General features: G+C 47.2%; 1 protein-coding gene across 1 annotated transcript in view; it reads right to left on the bottom strand.

Annotated features, from left to right (window-relative positions):
- The window catches only part of DCUN1D5 (defective in cullin neddylation 1 domain containing 5), a 337,758-nt gene that overhangs the window by 253,509 nt on the left and 66,322 nt on the right, over window positions 1-17,927 (bottom strand). The window contains exon 2 of the mRNA XM_069639028.1: window positions 17,245-17,366. Coding sequence (XP_069495129.1) covers window positions 17,245-17,315 — 71 coding nt within the window. The 5' untranslated portion in view covers window positions 17,316-17,366. The remainder of the gene's footprint in view (window positions 1-17,244; window positions 17,367-17,927) is intronic.

Raw genomic sequence — 17,927 nt, 5'->3', positions numbered from 1 at the left:
CTTTTAAAGAGTCGCTGCAAAGAGTTCAAAAAGGGTTGGCTTAAGTCAGGAAAAGTTAGTTAGTAGGTCCCAAGTCACCCCAGGATAGAAAGTCAAGGATTTACGGGACACCTTGAACAGTCTGTTGCAAGGGAGACCAGGCGGGACTCAGTACCTGAAATGGTGAGAAATCTCCAGCGGGGGCAGTTGTTCCTGGCAGCGGGTGCAAGTCGGTGCTTCGTCCAGGGGAAGAGGAGATCTCGACGTGGAGGAAAGCTAGAGGTCGTTGCACTGCCAGGGAAGAAACCAGCCGCGGAGTTTCTCGGTTAAAAGGTACTACCCTTTTATTTGCGGTAGTGGTGAAGCGTGGCTATACGGCCGCCGGGGTGCTTGGAACGGGCGATTCGACCACGAGACGATCTAGGAAGGCGAAAAAACTGGTTATCCCCACCAGCTCAGAGGAAGAAGACTCTCCGGGATGAAGATCTTCTCTGTCGTTGGGAAGTGGTGAGACGATTCAGCAGAGCTCCACCGGTGGTGTCTTCGTTGCAGGTCGGCTCAGCTTCTCCCTCTCTTCGGATTCTTTGGTCCTGTGGCGACTTCTGAAGTTCCAGTCCCCAAAGCCCTGCTTTTATGCAGAAAACCCCCATTCGTCAGTCCTAGCGGTCACTCAAACATGCTAAGTGGTGAGCCGGGCGGCTCACCACGGCCAATCACACAAGAGTGCGACTTGAGTTGCCGAGGCAACTCAGTCCAGGGTGCCTAAACCCCCCTCCCACACATCCTGTAGACCCAGACAGAGTGGAACCACTTTTGGAGGCTTCTTTGGAGAAGCCTGCCAAAAAAGTGGAACAAAAAGGGCTCGACTTGGGTTGGAGTTACAGAGGCGAACACAAACGCCATTTTAAAACCGAGTCCTGCCAAAAAGACCCAACCGGGGAATAAATATTAAATAAATAACCCGGCGGTCTCTTTAACATTGCAACAAAAAGTGGTGCGTTTAAAATGAATGGGAAAATACCATAGGAAATATTCCGGTGGAATATCATTTATATATGATTCTTTATTATGATATTCCGGTGGAATATTTCGCGTGGTAACCACTGCCACCAGCCAGAAACTCGAGGAACTGCACAGTGCCCCCTCGAAAAACAGACCCAGGGGCAATCTAATTACCCCTACCAGTACTTCCACAATAGGATGGTTTGTACTGGTTCTGTTCCTAATTTAAGACTAGTAAAGTCAATGGCGACTTTACATGCCCTGGGAGACAGTAGTCAGTCCCAGGGTATGGAGTCTATGTTTGGGGGTCACTATGACACCCCTGTGTTACTGCACTGAGGGTGCGGTGTACACACTTACCAAAAATACATGAAACCCTATGGAGTAAAAGACCCCATAGCCCATTAAACACATTACAAAGTCAAAGGATATCTCAAATCATGTCTAAGAGTGGGAGAAAAAGGGTCTCGCTCTTAGCAAGAGAAGAAAATAAACCCCAAAAATCCAGCAAAGCTGCTGGGGGACTCACTAGGTTTGGGAAATTAGCCTTAATAGAGAATTCTCCCTAACAGATGCGACGACCCTAAAATACAGACGCTCTCAGACGGCTGCAGAGTAGACCTTCACACAGGACTGTGGCTACAATACGGTACAATCTGTGCCGCAATACAACGCTACACTACAGAGTCGCCCCTGCGACCAGGAACTAGGGCGGCAGGTAGGAACTCACCCACGCCTTCACGTTTTATTCCAATGCCATTCCAAGCAATGTGGGGAGGAACTCTGCCATAGCAGCGGCCTGGACACAAGACATCGGTACGCTCAGAGATGGGGGGACATATACCACTACTATGCAGCCATCCCAGGGAGGTCAGGAAATACAATTAGGGAAATCTAGTACCAAATAATCCAACACCTGTACTATACCCCATCCAAGATGTAAATACCATCCCCACTATGCTGGTGCGGATTCGCAGAGGTAGGCACTATGGGGCACATTGTTCTTGCTTGATATAGTGTCTTTTGTCACTTTATTATGATTCTGTGAACTTCGACATGCCATGGAAGTGTGCAACTCTAATGGACTCAAGGAGCTTTGTCATAAATCTAGATTGGGATTGAATTTTAGGGGCTAACTTGGCTATTCATTATATCAACCACCGATTGTTAGTCATCTGTGACTCTGCAGAGACATGGATTATCTCTTTCAAAATTGTACACAGATCACACAGTTAACTCATCCCAGGGCATTGGTCTTGTATTCAGATGAACTATGGTAATCCCCGATTTATCAAGGATCGATGAAATTGTGGTTTAGAATAGAATTTTAGGGCATTTACTTTGCTACTCATTGGATTAACCCTCCATTATTATTTACCTGTGGCCTTGCAGAAGCGTATGCCACTTCCCCCGGTCACCTATCTGCTCATTTAAACAAGGGTAAACCTCGATTATCACTCAAGCGGCACCAACGTATCATCTAATGTTCTGTTATATGGACTACTATTCAGGCTATATGTGAACTCACTAAAGACTGTTATTGAGATTCCAGAGTATTAAATTAATATCTTTATCTATTTTTAGCCTATGGATGCATTTTAAGCAATAGGACTTCCCACATGTCTGATTTTGTTTTACATATGGAGACTGCGGCTCATCGCTGATGAGTTCGCCCGTTTATCTTTCATTCCTGGATGTTCCACTGTTATTGTAGAGAAAGCGTTTTTGCACAAGCTATACATTACTCTGCAGCAATGCAACTATTAGCGTTTCCAGCTGTCCCTTTGACAGTGTTTATTTTATTATTTATAATGCGCAAGCATACCCGATGGTATCAGGGCGCAGCCTTTACAAGAATTTGCGAAGCTTGCTTTCAAGTCATAGGGTATACAAAGACAGTAAGGTACACCTATATTATATACATTTCAACAATTAAGTACATGGTTATTATATACATATAAACAAGTGGGCACACGTGGTTATATTGTGTGTGGGTAGCATGAAAATGGGACAGCCTGGCAGTGGAGTAACTTTGACGGCCTATGTTTTCAGCCATGAAACTACCTTGGAACGGAAGTTCTGGTAGGGCAGGTCCACTCTGAGATTAGGCGGTAAGGAATTCCACAGTTTGGCTGCTTTCACTGGGAAGCTATTACCCCCATATGGTGGCACATTTAAAGTTAGGGACAGATAGGCAGTCTTTGTAAGCAGTCCTGGTAGGTCTCAGGGAGGACCCTCTATGGAAACTGTTGATCGGGTAGGTAGGGGCAGTGTTATTGAGGGATTTGTGAGTGAGCGATGCAGATTTTAAGAGAATTTTGTCATTGATGGAAAGCCAGTTATTCTGCTGACCAAGTCCTGAGATGTGCTCTCTTCTGGAGATGCCCAAAGCCGCACGGAGAGCGTTATTCTGAAGAGTTTGTAGTTTGCTAGTGGTAGCCTTAGAGGATCCCAGATAGAGGGCGTTACAATAGTCCAGGCGGGACAGTATAAGGGCTCTAGCAAGGGCAAGGCAACTAGTGCCAGACAGAAATGGTTTAGCTGTGCGGATTAATTTACACGTATAGGCCGTGGAGGAAGCCAGGGAGCTCACCTGTCTTCTGAAGGAGAAATTAGAGTCCAGGTAAAAACCCAAAGTTTTGACCTCTTGTCCGACCTTGATGTTGTTACCATCGATCATGAAAGAGTTGTAGGCGGACCAAGTTTCTTTAAACTGGACGTAGTGCCTAGGATGAGAAGTTCCGTTTTATCATCATTCAGGCATAGTCCATGTATGGCCATCCATGCTTGGATGATGTACACCCTATTTTGCAAGGCCAAATCCTTTCCATAATCTCCAGAAAGCGGAAGGAGGATCTGTGTATCATCTGCATAGTTAGTGTAGGTGATACTGAGATGATCCAAATCATCGAAAAGGGGCTTGGTAAATATGTTGTACAATGTGGGAGAGACACGGGAGCCCTGTGGGACGCCACAAGTGATGGTATGGGGTCTGCTGCCGCAGTGGGTGAGAAGACCCTCATGGTTCTACCGTTGAGAAAAGAGGTACTCCAGGTGATGGCCTCAGCAGAGAAATGAACTGATGTGTGCAAAGGATAGAGTGATCGACCAGGTCGAAAGCTGCAGACAGATCGAGGAGTAGGGCTACTTGGCCGTTGTCTCCAAGCATATCGATCTGAGCTTTCAGGTCAATGAGAGCAGTTTCAGCCCCATGTTGAGGGCGGAACCCCGATTGTCTGGAACCTAGTAGATGGTGTTTTTCCAGGTACTTCAGAATTTGTACATAGGCAACCTTGTCCAGGATTTTTAGTAGAAAGGGAACGGTTGTTATAGGTCTGTAATTTGTGGGCGTGGCTGGATCAAGTGTGGGGTTTTTTTTTTAATAGTGGAAGTACCCAGGATTGTTTCAGATTGGTGGGGATGGAGCCAGTGGTGAAGGAGGCATTAATTAGTTTCGTGATGAAGGGGGGAGAGGTCACGGGCGGCATCCTTGATGAGCTGTGCCGGGCACAGGTCTCCCCGACAGTTGGAGGGTTTCAGAGACAGGATCTGGAAGCATAGGCTTGTCTGGTGGTTTTGAGGGGAGGATGTCATTGAGGGATACTTTTTTACGGGAGATTTTACTTGGAGGGTCGCAATTTTGTTTGCTAGGGTGCATTGGATTTCTGAGCACCAGTTTTTGTCTTTAGTACAGGTGTCAGGAGGTACTATGGGGGTTTCTACTTCTTTAATGATGGAGAATAGTTCCTTCATGTTTGATTTCGCATGGGATATGCGAGAGTCATAGGAGGTTCGTTTAGCCAGGTAAATTTCTTTTTTGTAAAGTGTGGCTAATTTGGAGAGTTTGAGTTTATTTGCGGCTGAGGGGGATTTTTTCCAAGTGGCCTCACAGTTCCTTTTTTGCTGCCTTAAATTTAAGGAATGGTGTGTACCATTTGTTTAGGTGAGTATTCGGTTTGCTTGGTCTCAGTTTCAGGGGGAAATTAGGTCCAGTGAGGTGGTCATGATCTCATATTCGTCAACCAGGGTCTCTGGGTCCAGGTTGTCTGGGAGTGTAGGGAGTAGGTTCGGGATGAGTCTTTCCGCTGTCATATTCTTCTTGTTTCTTGTGAGGGTGGGCGGGGCCCTGATAATGGGTGGGGGTCTGTCAGTGGAAAGCAGGAACGAGACCAGGTGGTGGTCGGTCCAGGCTAGTGGTGAGATATTTGTAATGTTCGCTAGACAGTTGTAATCGGCTACCCAATCGAATGTTCTGCCTTTGGAATGTGTAGGTGACAATACTTCTTTGCGTGAAACCTAGTTCCGAAAGAGTGTTGACTATAGTGCTGGCGGAATGGTCTTCAGGTTCATTGTAACCCATATTAAAGTCGCCTAGGGTGAGAACTTGGGTAGAGCTTTTAAGGTTACTGGAGAGGATGGTGTTAATATCTTCGTCAAAGGTGCCAATGGGGCCTGGCTTTACTGTTAAGAAATACAAACCAGGCACGTCACTTGCAAGTGACGCAAAAGCGCGCTCCGCTGTTTACATCTGTGACGCGTAGCGATATGCGTGACGTCATTGCGTTTACGTCATGTGCCGCGGCTTGCCGGCCATTTGCTTTATCTGCAGCCTTCTGAAACCCATGGGTTCCGTAAACTCACATGTGGGATTTAACCCGGGACTGCCTACCAGAATAACAAAAGGTAAGAGACCATTGGCTCTTGGATCCATCTCATCTTTAACATTATAACAGAGTTTTTGGAAATCTCATGTGGAGAGATATAATTTACTGAACGTTACTTTGGGGAACCATGTTTATATTACATGGATGATACGGGGCTACTGGATTGTGTTATATTTTTTAGTTGAATGAGTCTATTGCCATTTACTGTGACAAGGTAAATACAAAGGATGTGATTACAAATTAGTGGGCCTATACATAGAAAATCGTAATACCATCCTGAAAGTACAAACAATGGTGTGGAATATACAAATTACAGTCATATGTACAGTAGTGGAAATGATGTTGTAGATCGTAATTAGTAAATGGGAAGGTTGTGATCCTGGTCCAAGAGCCAAGTTTTGACCTTGTTACGGAATACCATGAAAGATGGTTCTGCTCTTATGGAGAATGGAAGCACGTTCCAATTTTTTGCGGCCAAGACTGGGAAACTAACTCTGCCCGCACGTTGTTGGTTAAATCATGGTAGGACGATACAATGTGATTAGTCTCACTTATGTGTTAAGGAGAGGGATTTGAGATCTATTCTTTGCTTAATGTTCAGCCAGTTTAGATTATGTCTGGCTGTGGTAATATGATGTTACATGCTGATCTCACTGCATTATTTTGCATGACTTGCATTTTGTTAATATTGTATTGTGAAGTTCCTAAGTAAAGCGCATTACAGTAGTCTAGTTTAGATAGTACTAAGGCTCTTGCTACAGAAGTACAGTTGGTTGTGGTAAGGTATGGGCAGCAGGCTGTGATGAGCTTACATGTATATGATGTCGCTGACGCTAGGGCATTAGTTTGTCTCGTGAGAGATTGTGTAGAGTCAATGTAGATACCTAATGTTTTGACATCCTTAGCTACTTTAATAATATTCCCGTCAATGTTGAAGGCTTTAAAAATAAGTTCTTAACTTGTTCAGTTTGGTTGGGGCGCCAAGTAGCAGTAGCTCGGTTTTGTCATCGTTTAGACAAACCATGCTTGGCCATCCATATTTGTATCGGACCGTAGATGTCATTTAATGTTCTACTATCTACAGCGTAATTACCAGTGATAGGGATGAGTATCTGAGTGTCATCCGCATAGTTTGAATACATGACTCCCAGATAATAGAGTATATCAAATAAAGGCTGTGTGAAGACATTGTAAAGCGTGGGGGACACACAAGATCCTTGTGGTACTCCACAAGAGACTGGCGTAAGGGGGCGGGGGGGGGCTGATGCAGATGGTGCAAAGACTCTTAGATCTGTTTCTGAGGAAGGATTTGAAGAGTTGGCTTGGTCGGAGAAGTGTGCAGCAGATGACAAGTGTTTACATAGAATTTCATGGTTCACTAAGTCAAATGCCGCCGATAAGTCGAGTAGTAGGAGAAGGGCAGATTTATCTTTTTGTGTCTGGATTTGTGTCTTTAAGTCAATATGTGCAGTTTCCGTCCCATGTCTCGGTCTAAAGCCCGACTGTCTTAATCCCAGTGGATTATAAGTACTGCTGGATCTGGAGGTATGCTGCGCAATCCAAAATTTTCAGCAGGAAAGACCGTAGTAATAGGTCTATAGTTAAACTGATTATTAGGCTCCAACGTAGGGTTTCTTTTTAATTATGGGAGTACCCATGCATCTTTCAGATTAGTGGGTACAATACTAGTGCCAAATGATGCATTAATGAATGTGGTGCTAAAGGGAAGTGCAGGGGCAGCTTCCTTAATAAGCGTGACTGGGCAGACGCCACCCTTACAGTTGGAGGGTTTGAGTTTAAGTATGATCATCTTGACTTCTTTAATTGATAGTGGTTTGAAGTTAAATTGTGGGAGATTGGAAGGGTAGATGGTGGGTCCTGTGGTAAGGCGTTATCAATGAGATTTTTCTTGATAAATATTTTATTAAGTAGCAGAGTAATTTTGGCTTGTAAAGCGTTCTGTATGTTAGTGCACCATAGGGTGTCCTTAGTGCAGGAGTCAGGTGTAGGAGCAGGCGATTCCAATTCTTTTAGGATATTGAACAATTCCTTAGTGCTGGAGTTAGCTTTAGCTATACGGTCATGTTATTTTTTTCTTTACTTACCTTTGTTTTGTTTAGATGGGGACTTTTCCAAGTAGTCTCCGCTGAGCGTTTCTCTTTCCCGAGTGTCTTTAGATGTGGTGTATACCATTTGTTGAAGTCGGCATAAGGGTTTTGATTTGTGTAGTTTGAGCAGAGCTATTATATTGAAGGCTTTGAGGATAGTGCATTGTATAGGTTTACTAGGTCTGAATAGGTAGGGGTAGGATGAGTTATAGGACGTAGTAGTGGAAGCAAATTATCAACAGTAATGTTTTGTTTGCTCCTTGTCATTAGGGCTGGCGCTTGAGTAGGAGTAGTGCCAGGAGGTACAGCCTTGTCCATGTTGAATATAATTAGATTATGGTCAGTCCATGGACATGGTGTATTGGCCAATACCTTGATACTACAGTTAAGGTCCGCTAGCCAGTCTAGCGTGCAACCTTTATTGTGCGTCGGGCTGGTAATACGATGTGTAAACCTCAGCTCTGATATGGTATCCTTAAGGGCAGACGCTTTAGAATCTTTAGTGTCATCAAGACCTAAATTAAAGTCTCCTAAAATTATAATTTGGGATTGGGAGTTGAATTAGTCTACTGCTATATATTGAGATTCAGGTGAACGAGTACCTGGAGACTCTTCAGTTCATTTTTAAATACACTATGTGTGTGTTTTGACTTCTCACGCTTTTAAATAACTACAGCATCATCGCACTAGGATTCTAAAAATTAATAGATTTGTTATGTTAACGGCAGCCAACTATCCTTAAACTTCCTGTTACCATATACTGTGATCTAGGCGAGCATGCACCTATAGATTCTTAAGCTAAGGATTGCACCTTTTGTGCGTTTTGATTTCAGATGCATCTTGATTGGCTACTGCATTCATGCATATGGACTTTTGAACAGTATACGCTAACAGTCTACCATTATTAGACTCTGTTGTTGCTAGTTTTACTCCATCAACACCATTATAAAAAGGTAGGATATGCTCCCAATACTAGGCACCGATCATTGGAACCAAACAAACAATTTTATTCTCATGGCAACCTTTGTACATATTGCAGGTGACTGGCATGCCAGCATGATTCACCAATCTAAGCAACACACTACTTTACGTCTCTCTTAATAACCCTACAAAAGGTATGTTATTTAGCGTTTATTTTCACTCACAATAATCCATGTTATGACATCTGACTCCAGAGATCATGGTTGCAATTGACACAGTGAATCACTTGTTTTTCAGATTTAACTTTTGGATTTTTCAGAATAAGGTAAGGCCAACTCATAAGTGTACATATCTTTGTGGTACACTATTTCAGAACGTTGCACTCCCTATTGTTGTTCCTCACTTCAGCTACACAATTGATCACGAAATGAAGCATGCTCCGACACCTCAGAAATAAGCATTTAGTAGCACTACAAGGTGTTTTAACCAAGCGATAGTCCTATGGGTTCCACATCCCAATGGCATATCTAATTATTTACCACGTGTTCCAATCATCTAACCTAGATACAGCAGGTGGATTTATGAATTATTGATGCTTATTGTTTACTTTGTCATCTTTGGTCTTCTGTTTTGTTCTTTTTGTTTCTCTTTGGAATACCTATTTGAATCAACCACCCGTCTCTGTCCTGAAATGCAGTATATGTTTGGGTTCTCTGTACATATCTATTCTAATTACTTTTATTTGTGCACGCCTTCCATTGTATGCATTGACATTGTGCAACTATGAAAATAACTTTGTCCTACTGCAATAATTTGGTTAACCATTCCAATGTAATATTATAAACAGCCTTGAAAACAACCAGGAGATGGAAACACGTGTCAGCTGTACTACTGCACTAACTCGTGGAATAAACCACACTACAGAACTGTCACATTATATATTGTCTATACATTTTGATTACCAATCTGAGCGTGAGTTGCCCGCCCGGGTCTTCGATTTTTCTGCAAATATTGTGGACATGTCCAGAAATTAAACAATACTGGCAAACGGTACATACACTACTAACCACCCAATCTCCAGAACCGGACATTGCCCTAGCCCCAGAGGACATGCTATTCGGGGCCAACTACAAGGACTGGCAATCAGACCCTCTAACATGTAAAGTTATGAACACAGTGGTGTTTGCCACCCGGAAACTTCTGGTGGTGAACTGGAAAGCTCCTGAACCCCCCACGAAATCACAACTCTCCCTCATGGTGGCCAAAATGTGCTCCCAAGAGAGAAACGCAATAAAAAGAATGAACCCGACTAGGGCAGAAATGACAAACTCTGGGCCCGGGTTATCCCCCCCCTTCCCCCGTACCCTGGGAGTCCCCCCTCACACGGACAGAGGATAGTCCACGTTTATGATCCCGCTAAGGTGACACATAACCCCAGACTCACTCACCTACTCGCAAAACGCAGACCATGGACCCCGCCACCTCGCACCAGAAATTTGGCTGAGCCCACAGATGACAAGCGCGGCCACACACCGTTTCCTACACGGTGATCTCTCGACAACGGGACCACCATCCCCGTTAGTAGTAGCAGCAGTAGCTACAGACACATCAGACAACGGAAGACGAGCATGGAAGACCCCCACCTGCTCCATGAGTAAGAAGAAGGGGCTCTTTTATGGGGGAGAACATGATGTGTCATGCAGACTGCACTGTCTTAATCCTGCATTTTTAAGTCATTTGTATCTTGTTTGAAGAAATGATTTCAATAAACAGAAGTTTAAAAAAATAATAATAATGTCCGTTTTTTCAGTTACAACATTTTTACAAATTTTACTCACAACTTCAAAATACAGAGTACAACACTCCCAAACCTTATCTGGAGCGCTGGCTCTAAGGAACATACAATTGTGGTAGTTAAATAGAGGAATAACGAAGTTGTACAATTGTATTGTTGAAATGCCAAAATAGGAAGCTACATATAAAAAAAAGAAAAAATAAGCCAACACCACCTATTGCTCTTGCCAAAAGCAAACGTGTACATTCCAGAAAAAGTGACTTAAAAAGCCTGGGTCATGCATCAGACTGCCAAATGAGAAAAAATGTCACCAGCAATATACTTCATTATCCCAAGTAGGGTGTCGAATGTTCGATTTCAGCAGGTTTGCAGGGATTATGTTTTAACAGTCACTACTGTAGAGGCAAAGCAACACACAAGATTCTAGAAATTAACATTTTCAACAAGCTTCTTGAAACATTTTCATAGGTGGGATAAAAGACATAAAGTGCACTTTTTTCTTTTGAAGGCACCTCTATCACAGCGACACAAACATACTAATCATTTACGGCTGCCTTTGCTGATGGGTGGGTTTAGGTTGTGTCGGCCTAATCAAAATTACCAGATTACTCACCGTAGGGACAACCTTACTCCTAGTCCATAGTCCCCTTTCCTCCATACTTATGGGACATCTCTCCGTCCTGTGGGACGGGACCGGAGCACTTTGTAAAAAGCATCCAAATGTTTTTCAAATATTTGTCCCTCCTCTCTTTCCTGCGCGAGGCCCAGCACGTGGCTGTAACCCCGCCCACCTTGGCTCCGCCCCGCGCTTCGCCCATCAGTCCTTTTCTATCGCAGGGTCAAGACCCATTAGCAATAACAGAGGAACCTTATTAGAGGGGACGGCGGGCAGGCGTATGGAGGAAAGGGGACTATGGACTACGAGTAAGGTGGTCACTACGGTGAGTAACCTGGTAATACTCCTACGTCCCGTCCCCTTTCCTCCATACTTATGGGAGATTCCCAAGCACTCCTTACAGGAACTATGGGTGGATGGAAATACCACTTACTGAAACAGGTTCTTCAGCACAACCTGGCCGAACTGAGCGTCAGCTCTAGAGCTCATATTGAGGCAGTAATGCTTACAGCAAGCAGATGGGGAGGCCCAAGTATCCGCTTTAGCGATAGACTCCCAGGGAACATACTTCTGAAAAGCAACCGCAGCTGCCTTGCCTCGCACCTGATGTGCATGGATACCTTTAGGAGGTTTCAGCTTTTTGACGGTGAAAGATTCTGTGATACAGGCAGCAATCCATCTGGAAATGGATGCCTTAGACGCCGGCCTGCCCTGGGGTTTACCGAAGGTCACAAACAGTTGGGAAGAGCTCCGAAGCTCGGAAGTCCTGTCCAGGTAGAACTTAAGAGCTCTTCGGACATCCAGGCAGTGTAGAACCCTTTCCGCCTCCGAGGCAGGGTTCGGAAAAAAGACCGGAAGGGAAATCAACTGATTCAGATGGAATTCGGTCACTACCTTTGGTAGGAAAGCTGGGTTCGTCCGAAGGACTACCTTGTCCTTGTGAAAGACCAAGAAAGGATGCTCCACCGACAATGCCTGGAGCTCACTCACTCTCCTCGCTGACGTAACGGCTACCAGAAAGGACACTTTCTAGGACACGTACTTGAGGTCAACCGTAGCCATCGGCTCAAAGGGTTTATGGCACAGCGCCGTCAGGACTTCATTTAGGTCCCAAGGCAGGTGCAGCCTACGAACTGGAGGGTAGATGCGTGTCAAACCAGCAAAATGTCTCTTCACCACCGGGTTAGTTAACAAATAAGAACACCGGTCTGTAGAGAGGTAGGCGGAAATATAAGTCCTGCAGGACAAGACATGAACCCCTGACTCTGCTAGGGCGGATACGAAGGACAGCACCGTATCAATTGTCGCCACCCTCGGGTCCAATTCTTTCTCCATACACCAATGACAGAACCTGAGCCATTTACTCTTGTATTGGGCTCTGGTCGAGGGTTTCCTGGCTGCCTTGATAATGCGCATGTTATCCGCAGACAAACCCAAATGCTCTAGAGCCGTGAACTCAGGCACCATGCTGCCAAGTTGAGCGATTGTGGGGAGGGGTGCCACATCTGCTGTTCCCCTTGGCGAAGAAGATCAGGTTACCAGTAACTCCCGATCGGTGGACACACCGACAGGTGTTGAAGTTTCTGAGAACCAAAACCTGGCCGGCCACCACAGAGCTATCAGTAGAAGAGAACAGTTGACAGAGCTCTTCAACTTCCAAATTGCTCGATGAACCAGAGGAAGAGGCGGGAAGGCGTAAGCTCTCATGTTGTGCCATGGGATCTCGAGTGCGTCCCCCAGAGAGGAGGCTCCCAGCCCCCCTCTGGAGGCGTACTGAGGAAGCTTCTTGTTTACCGCTGTGGCAAAGAGGTCCACCTCCGGTGTGCCCCAACGCGAGAAAATCCATGAGAGGATCTCCGCCTTCAACTCCCACTCGTAGCTGACCACTGTCCGCCGGCTGAGGGCATCCGCGTTGACATTCAGCCGGCCCGGGATGTGCACTGCAAGCAGCCAGACACCATGAAGCACGGCCCACTCCCAAATCTGGATGGACAGATCCACGAGAGGGGGAGACTTCGTTCCCCCTTGTTTGTTTATGTAGTACATCGACCGCATTGTCCTTTCTTATGCGGACTACCTTGTTGACAATGAGAGGTCTGAACGCCTTGAGCGCCAGAAGAATCGCCAGAAGCTCCAATTGATTTATGTGCAGGAGCTTGTCCTGAGGTGACCAGAGGTCCGAGACCAGAAGAAGATCTAACGTCGCACCCCACCTGAAAAGGGAGGAGTCTGTCGTGATAGTCACCATGGGGGCTGGGTCCTGGAACCCCACGCCCACTGACAGGTTGCTGAGAGATGACCACCAGTCCAGGTCCACTCTCATGGAATCCGGAATCATTAGCCGCTTGGAATCCGGGTCTACAGCCTGACGCCAGGAACTCCGAAGAGCCATCCGGGTCCGTCTCATTTTGAGACGAGCAAGAGGAAGAGCCAGTACACACGAGGCCATGAGGCCCAGAAGCCTCTGGAACCACCAAGCCGACATGCTCTCCGACTGCGTAAACATCTGACACATGGCCAACAGATCCGCCATGCTGTCCCTGGTCAGATAGACTGCCGAGTGTATCGTGTTCCAACGAAAACCCAGGAAAGTCAGGTCCTGTGAGACCGTCATGGAGGATTTCCGCCAGTTCACTGACAGCCCAAGATGGAACAGGAGCTGAAGGAGAGGCTGGAGGTTGCCCGCTGCTGCCAACGGACAAGGGCTGCGTAGGAGCCAGTCGTCCAAATAGGGATACAAATGGATACCCTGGAGACGAAGATAAGCCGCGATCACCGACATCATCTTCGTGAAGACACGCAGCGCCGAACTGAGGCCAAAGGGAAGCACCCGAAACTGGAAGTGCTCCTCTCCCAAAGAGAAACGGAGGGATCTCCTGTGTGGATTCCAAATCATGATATGCATGTACGCATCCTGAAGATCCACCACGCTGAGCCAATCGCCCACCTGCAACGAGGAGCGAATCTGGCCAGGCGTGATCCTCTTGAATTTCTCTCGGGGTAGGGAAAGCTTGAACTGGGAAAGGTCTAGGATGGTGCGCAGGCCAGCCTGGTTGGGTTTGGGCACCATAAATGGCCGGGAGTAGAAGCCCTCCCCTCGCTCCCCAAGGGGAACGGGTTCCACAGCTCTGAGGAGCAGATGTTTCTGAACCTCAGCCTTGAGGGAAGCTGAGCCTGACAGCTGAAAAGGAGGGTTGAGGGGTGGGGTAGGGGTTAAAGTTAAGCGGAAGCCCGCTCAAGCGACTGACAAGACCCATCTGTCTTCTGTGATGGCCTGCCACGCCTCCCAATGAGAAGCAATGCGTCCTCCCACCGGGTCTCGTGCTAGCGCGGAAAACCCTCATTTGGCAGGTTTGACAGAGGCTGAGGAGCGGGAGAAATACCACGTACGCTGTTGTCTACAGCGGTTATTCCCTGCAGGAGTATCCACTCTGCGAGATTTGCGGTAGAGGAAGCCCCTAAAACCAGAGGAAGGTCAACCTTGCGACAACGGCCTTTGAGTCTTGAAGGGAGCTTTAACCAGAACAGACAATGATTTGGCCGTCTGAGTGCTGTCTTTGGTTAGCTCTACATCAGTAGAAGAGTGAAAAACCTCCTTACCATCAAATGTAAGGTCCAGACACTTGTCTTGCACCTCGAGATCTTAGTGGCATGCAGCCACGCTTGCCGCAAGCTATCAACCCCAAGCATCAGACCCCAAGCCGAGGTGTCTACGGGATGAGCCGCAGCCTCCAGAGATCCTGGGCCAAGACCCTGGCATCGGAAAGGCCTCCTCTGAAATCCTCCAACTTCTCGACCGGAATGTGCTCCTCAAACTCCAACAGACCTCTCCACATCCACATTTTAGCTCCCGCCAAAATCAATTCTGCATTGGCCTGCCTGAGCTGCAAGGCCGAATTGGCAAAGATTTTCCTCCCTAGGGAGTCCAGGAGCTTGTCCTCCTTTCCCAAAGACCTGAGTAGCCGTCGCGGAGGAGGATGCTGCAGGTCTGGATTGCAACGTAGCTGCAGCCACCACTGTGGAGGAGGGAGGCGGACAAGACGACAAGGCCACTTCTTCCGAGGAATATAGCCTGTACCTCACGTCAATCTTTTTAGTTACAAAAAGTCCCGAGTGTGGCTTTTCCCAAACTCTTCAGACCTCGGCCAGAACGTCCTTCTGCAAGAACAGGCCGGTATGCTCCAAAGGAGATAAGGTGAACGCCCCAGAAAGCACACCCTCCTGCGGAGCAGGTGCCTCGGGCACCGGAACATCTAAGAAGCTCATCATGTCCAGTACCCGGTCATGGAAAGCTCTGGTAGAGCAGGGAAGGTCTTCGTTGTCCTGATCGCCTTGAGGGTCATCTGACAGGTCAGGATCCTGCTGAGCCGTGTCAGGCACTGCCTTGTCCACTGGGGATAATGGGGGCACAGGCGGAAGCGCAGGGGGAGGCACCACGGGCAAGGGAGGCGCCGGCAGAACCACCGTTGGAACGGGTGGAGCCGGAGGCACGGGTGGACATATCTCCTTGAAAAGCCCTTTGAAATATTCCCTCATGGGGTCTGTGCGCATAAGCGCTTGAAATTTACCGAAAAAGGCATCCTCAGGAGATTGTTTCGGAACCCGAGGAGGCCTCTCATGAGGTGGACAAATCCAGGGACGTAACGGGGAAGGGTGCCACACCAGCCCCTCCGCCGACGTATCCACATAAATCAAGGGAGCCGCCCCCGCGGGCAACGAAACATTGTGCGGAAGAGGCATCCGGGCGTTCCAATCATAAACTGGCTGGTAAGGATGCGCACAAGGGACCTTCGGTTCATCCGAAGGACCGAACCCTATACCAGGGGCCGATGGCGCGGTTGTAGGGGTAGTACCTAAAATGGCTGCCGTGGTCGTGGCGGAAACGGCCGCCATTTTGTCCTCATATGAGGGGAACTGCGGCACGTGAGGAAGTGAGGCAGGGGTCCCCATCGATGGGTCAAGGGTCTTAATTTTAGCCTTAACATAAGGAACCTCGGCAGAGTAGGCCTGGAATGTTTCTGCGACATACCAACCACCAACTGAGCCTTCGAAGGAAGAGCCTCGGAACTGCCGGTAAAAGAAGAAAGTTTCTTCTTTGCCCCCTCAACAGATCTTGTGTCACAAGAGCGGGAACGGTGCACTGTCACCAACAGGGCCTTGCCCGGCCCCTCAGAACTGTTGGTATCCTTAGCCTCTGTACGAGGGACCTCGGACCTAAGCCCGGTAGAAGCCTTATCGGCACGGGCTTCAGACATCCGTTCGGTAACCTCAAGCCCAGCCAAGACCTCGGGGCGCACCCCGGTTTTGTTTTTGAGGGAAGCCGAAAGAGCGGCCTCAGAGCAAGCTCCGGTACCCCACGACTCAGTAGAACTGGGTATACAAACAGCCCCCACAGGAGGGGCCTCGAAGCGTACTCCGGTGTTTACAGGCCCCTTACGGAGACCCTCGGAGAAAACTCCGGTAGAATTATTAGGCCCGACAGGCACCTAAGGGCGAACCCCGGTAACAGAGCGATCCACGCCCCTCCCGGCTCGAGAGGAACCCAGAAAGGTATCCCCCGGCCGGGGTGCTCTGAAAATCAAAGAACTTACCGGGCGTTTTTTCTTCTCGTCGATGAACGCCTGAAAATGCGAAGGAGGAGTCCGTCCGAACACCTCCTCCCACTGCTCAAACCGACGTTGAAGTGCCCGGACCGAAAGGGAGTCACAGTAAAAACAGGAGTCCCAACGGTGTTCCGGACCCAAACACTTTAAACAAAGAGGATGGGGATCCGCCCTCGTGAAGCGACGGTGACACGATGAACAGTCTGGAAAATCTAGTTTAAAAGGACATAGACTAGTAAACGAACGCTAGCGAGAGAGGGAAAAAGGGAAGAAAATCTTCCGAGGATGCAAGTGTGTCTCGCCCCGATCGTGCGGAGAAAAGGACTGATGGGCGATGCACGGGGCAGAGCCAAGGTGGGCGGGGAAAGAGGGACACATTTTTGAAAAATATTTGGATGTTTTTTACTAAGTGCTTTGGTCCCGTCCCACAGGACGGAGAGATGTCCCATAAGTATGGAGGAAAGGGGACGGGACGTAGGAGTAAGTGGCAACAAAAAGACTAGCCCCACGTTCAGATTATTTCAAACATACATCACAGCATAAATATGTTAACTACCTTGTGATTTTGCACTTCTTTAGATTAACTTCTTCAGAACCAGAGGATTTTCTTTTTTTCTTCACAGGCATATTTTCCCAATATGACGATAAATTCCGTATGGCTGCACTGTGAAGACGTTTCTTCAAGACATGGTTGCAACAAAAAAACAAAAAAAAAAAAAACACATTAGACAATCTGCAATTCTCAACTTTGGACCTCTAGCCATTTCGTACCGCAATTCACTTGCTAAAATGTGGAAAAGTTGGTCAGTTAAGAGGGAGCGGTACAAAATATCTTAACATTACAGATGCTGCAGCAATTAAGGCCTCGCAGGAGGATAGCTCTGGGGCAACACTCGTCTTGGAAGCAAGATGTTGAGGAGCAAGACAGGTTCGATCCCCGGGTCCGAGCTTAAAAACCTCTCGGTAATAAGCGCATTATAAATAACCAATTACAACTCATCCTTCAGGATTATTTGCAGCAAGTCACATGCAGTCATAAAAACCTTCAGTTATGAACCCCAATCATAGCGCTTTGGATTAAGGTGCTATATAAATAACACATTATCATTATAGAGTGAGCCACACGCGTGTTGGGGGATGGAATTTTACAGACCTGAACTAATTAATTGCCAATGGCAACTCTCTGAGCAACTGCAGTAAGGAGTGCCTAGAGGGGATCATGCCCTTCCACCTGCCCTC

The sequence above is a fragment of the Ambystoma mexicanum genome, chromosome 7q (genome assembly GCF_040938575.1).
Source record: "Ambystoma mexicanum isolate Mex_15411 chromosome 7q, UKY_AmexF1_1, whole genome shotgun sequence".
Classification (NCBI taxonomy): domain Eukaryota; kingdom Metazoa; phylum Chordata; class Amphibia; order Caudata; family Ambystomatidae; genus Ambystoma; species Ambystoma mexicanum.
This window is presented reverse-complemented; position numbering and strand designations above follow the sequence as displayed.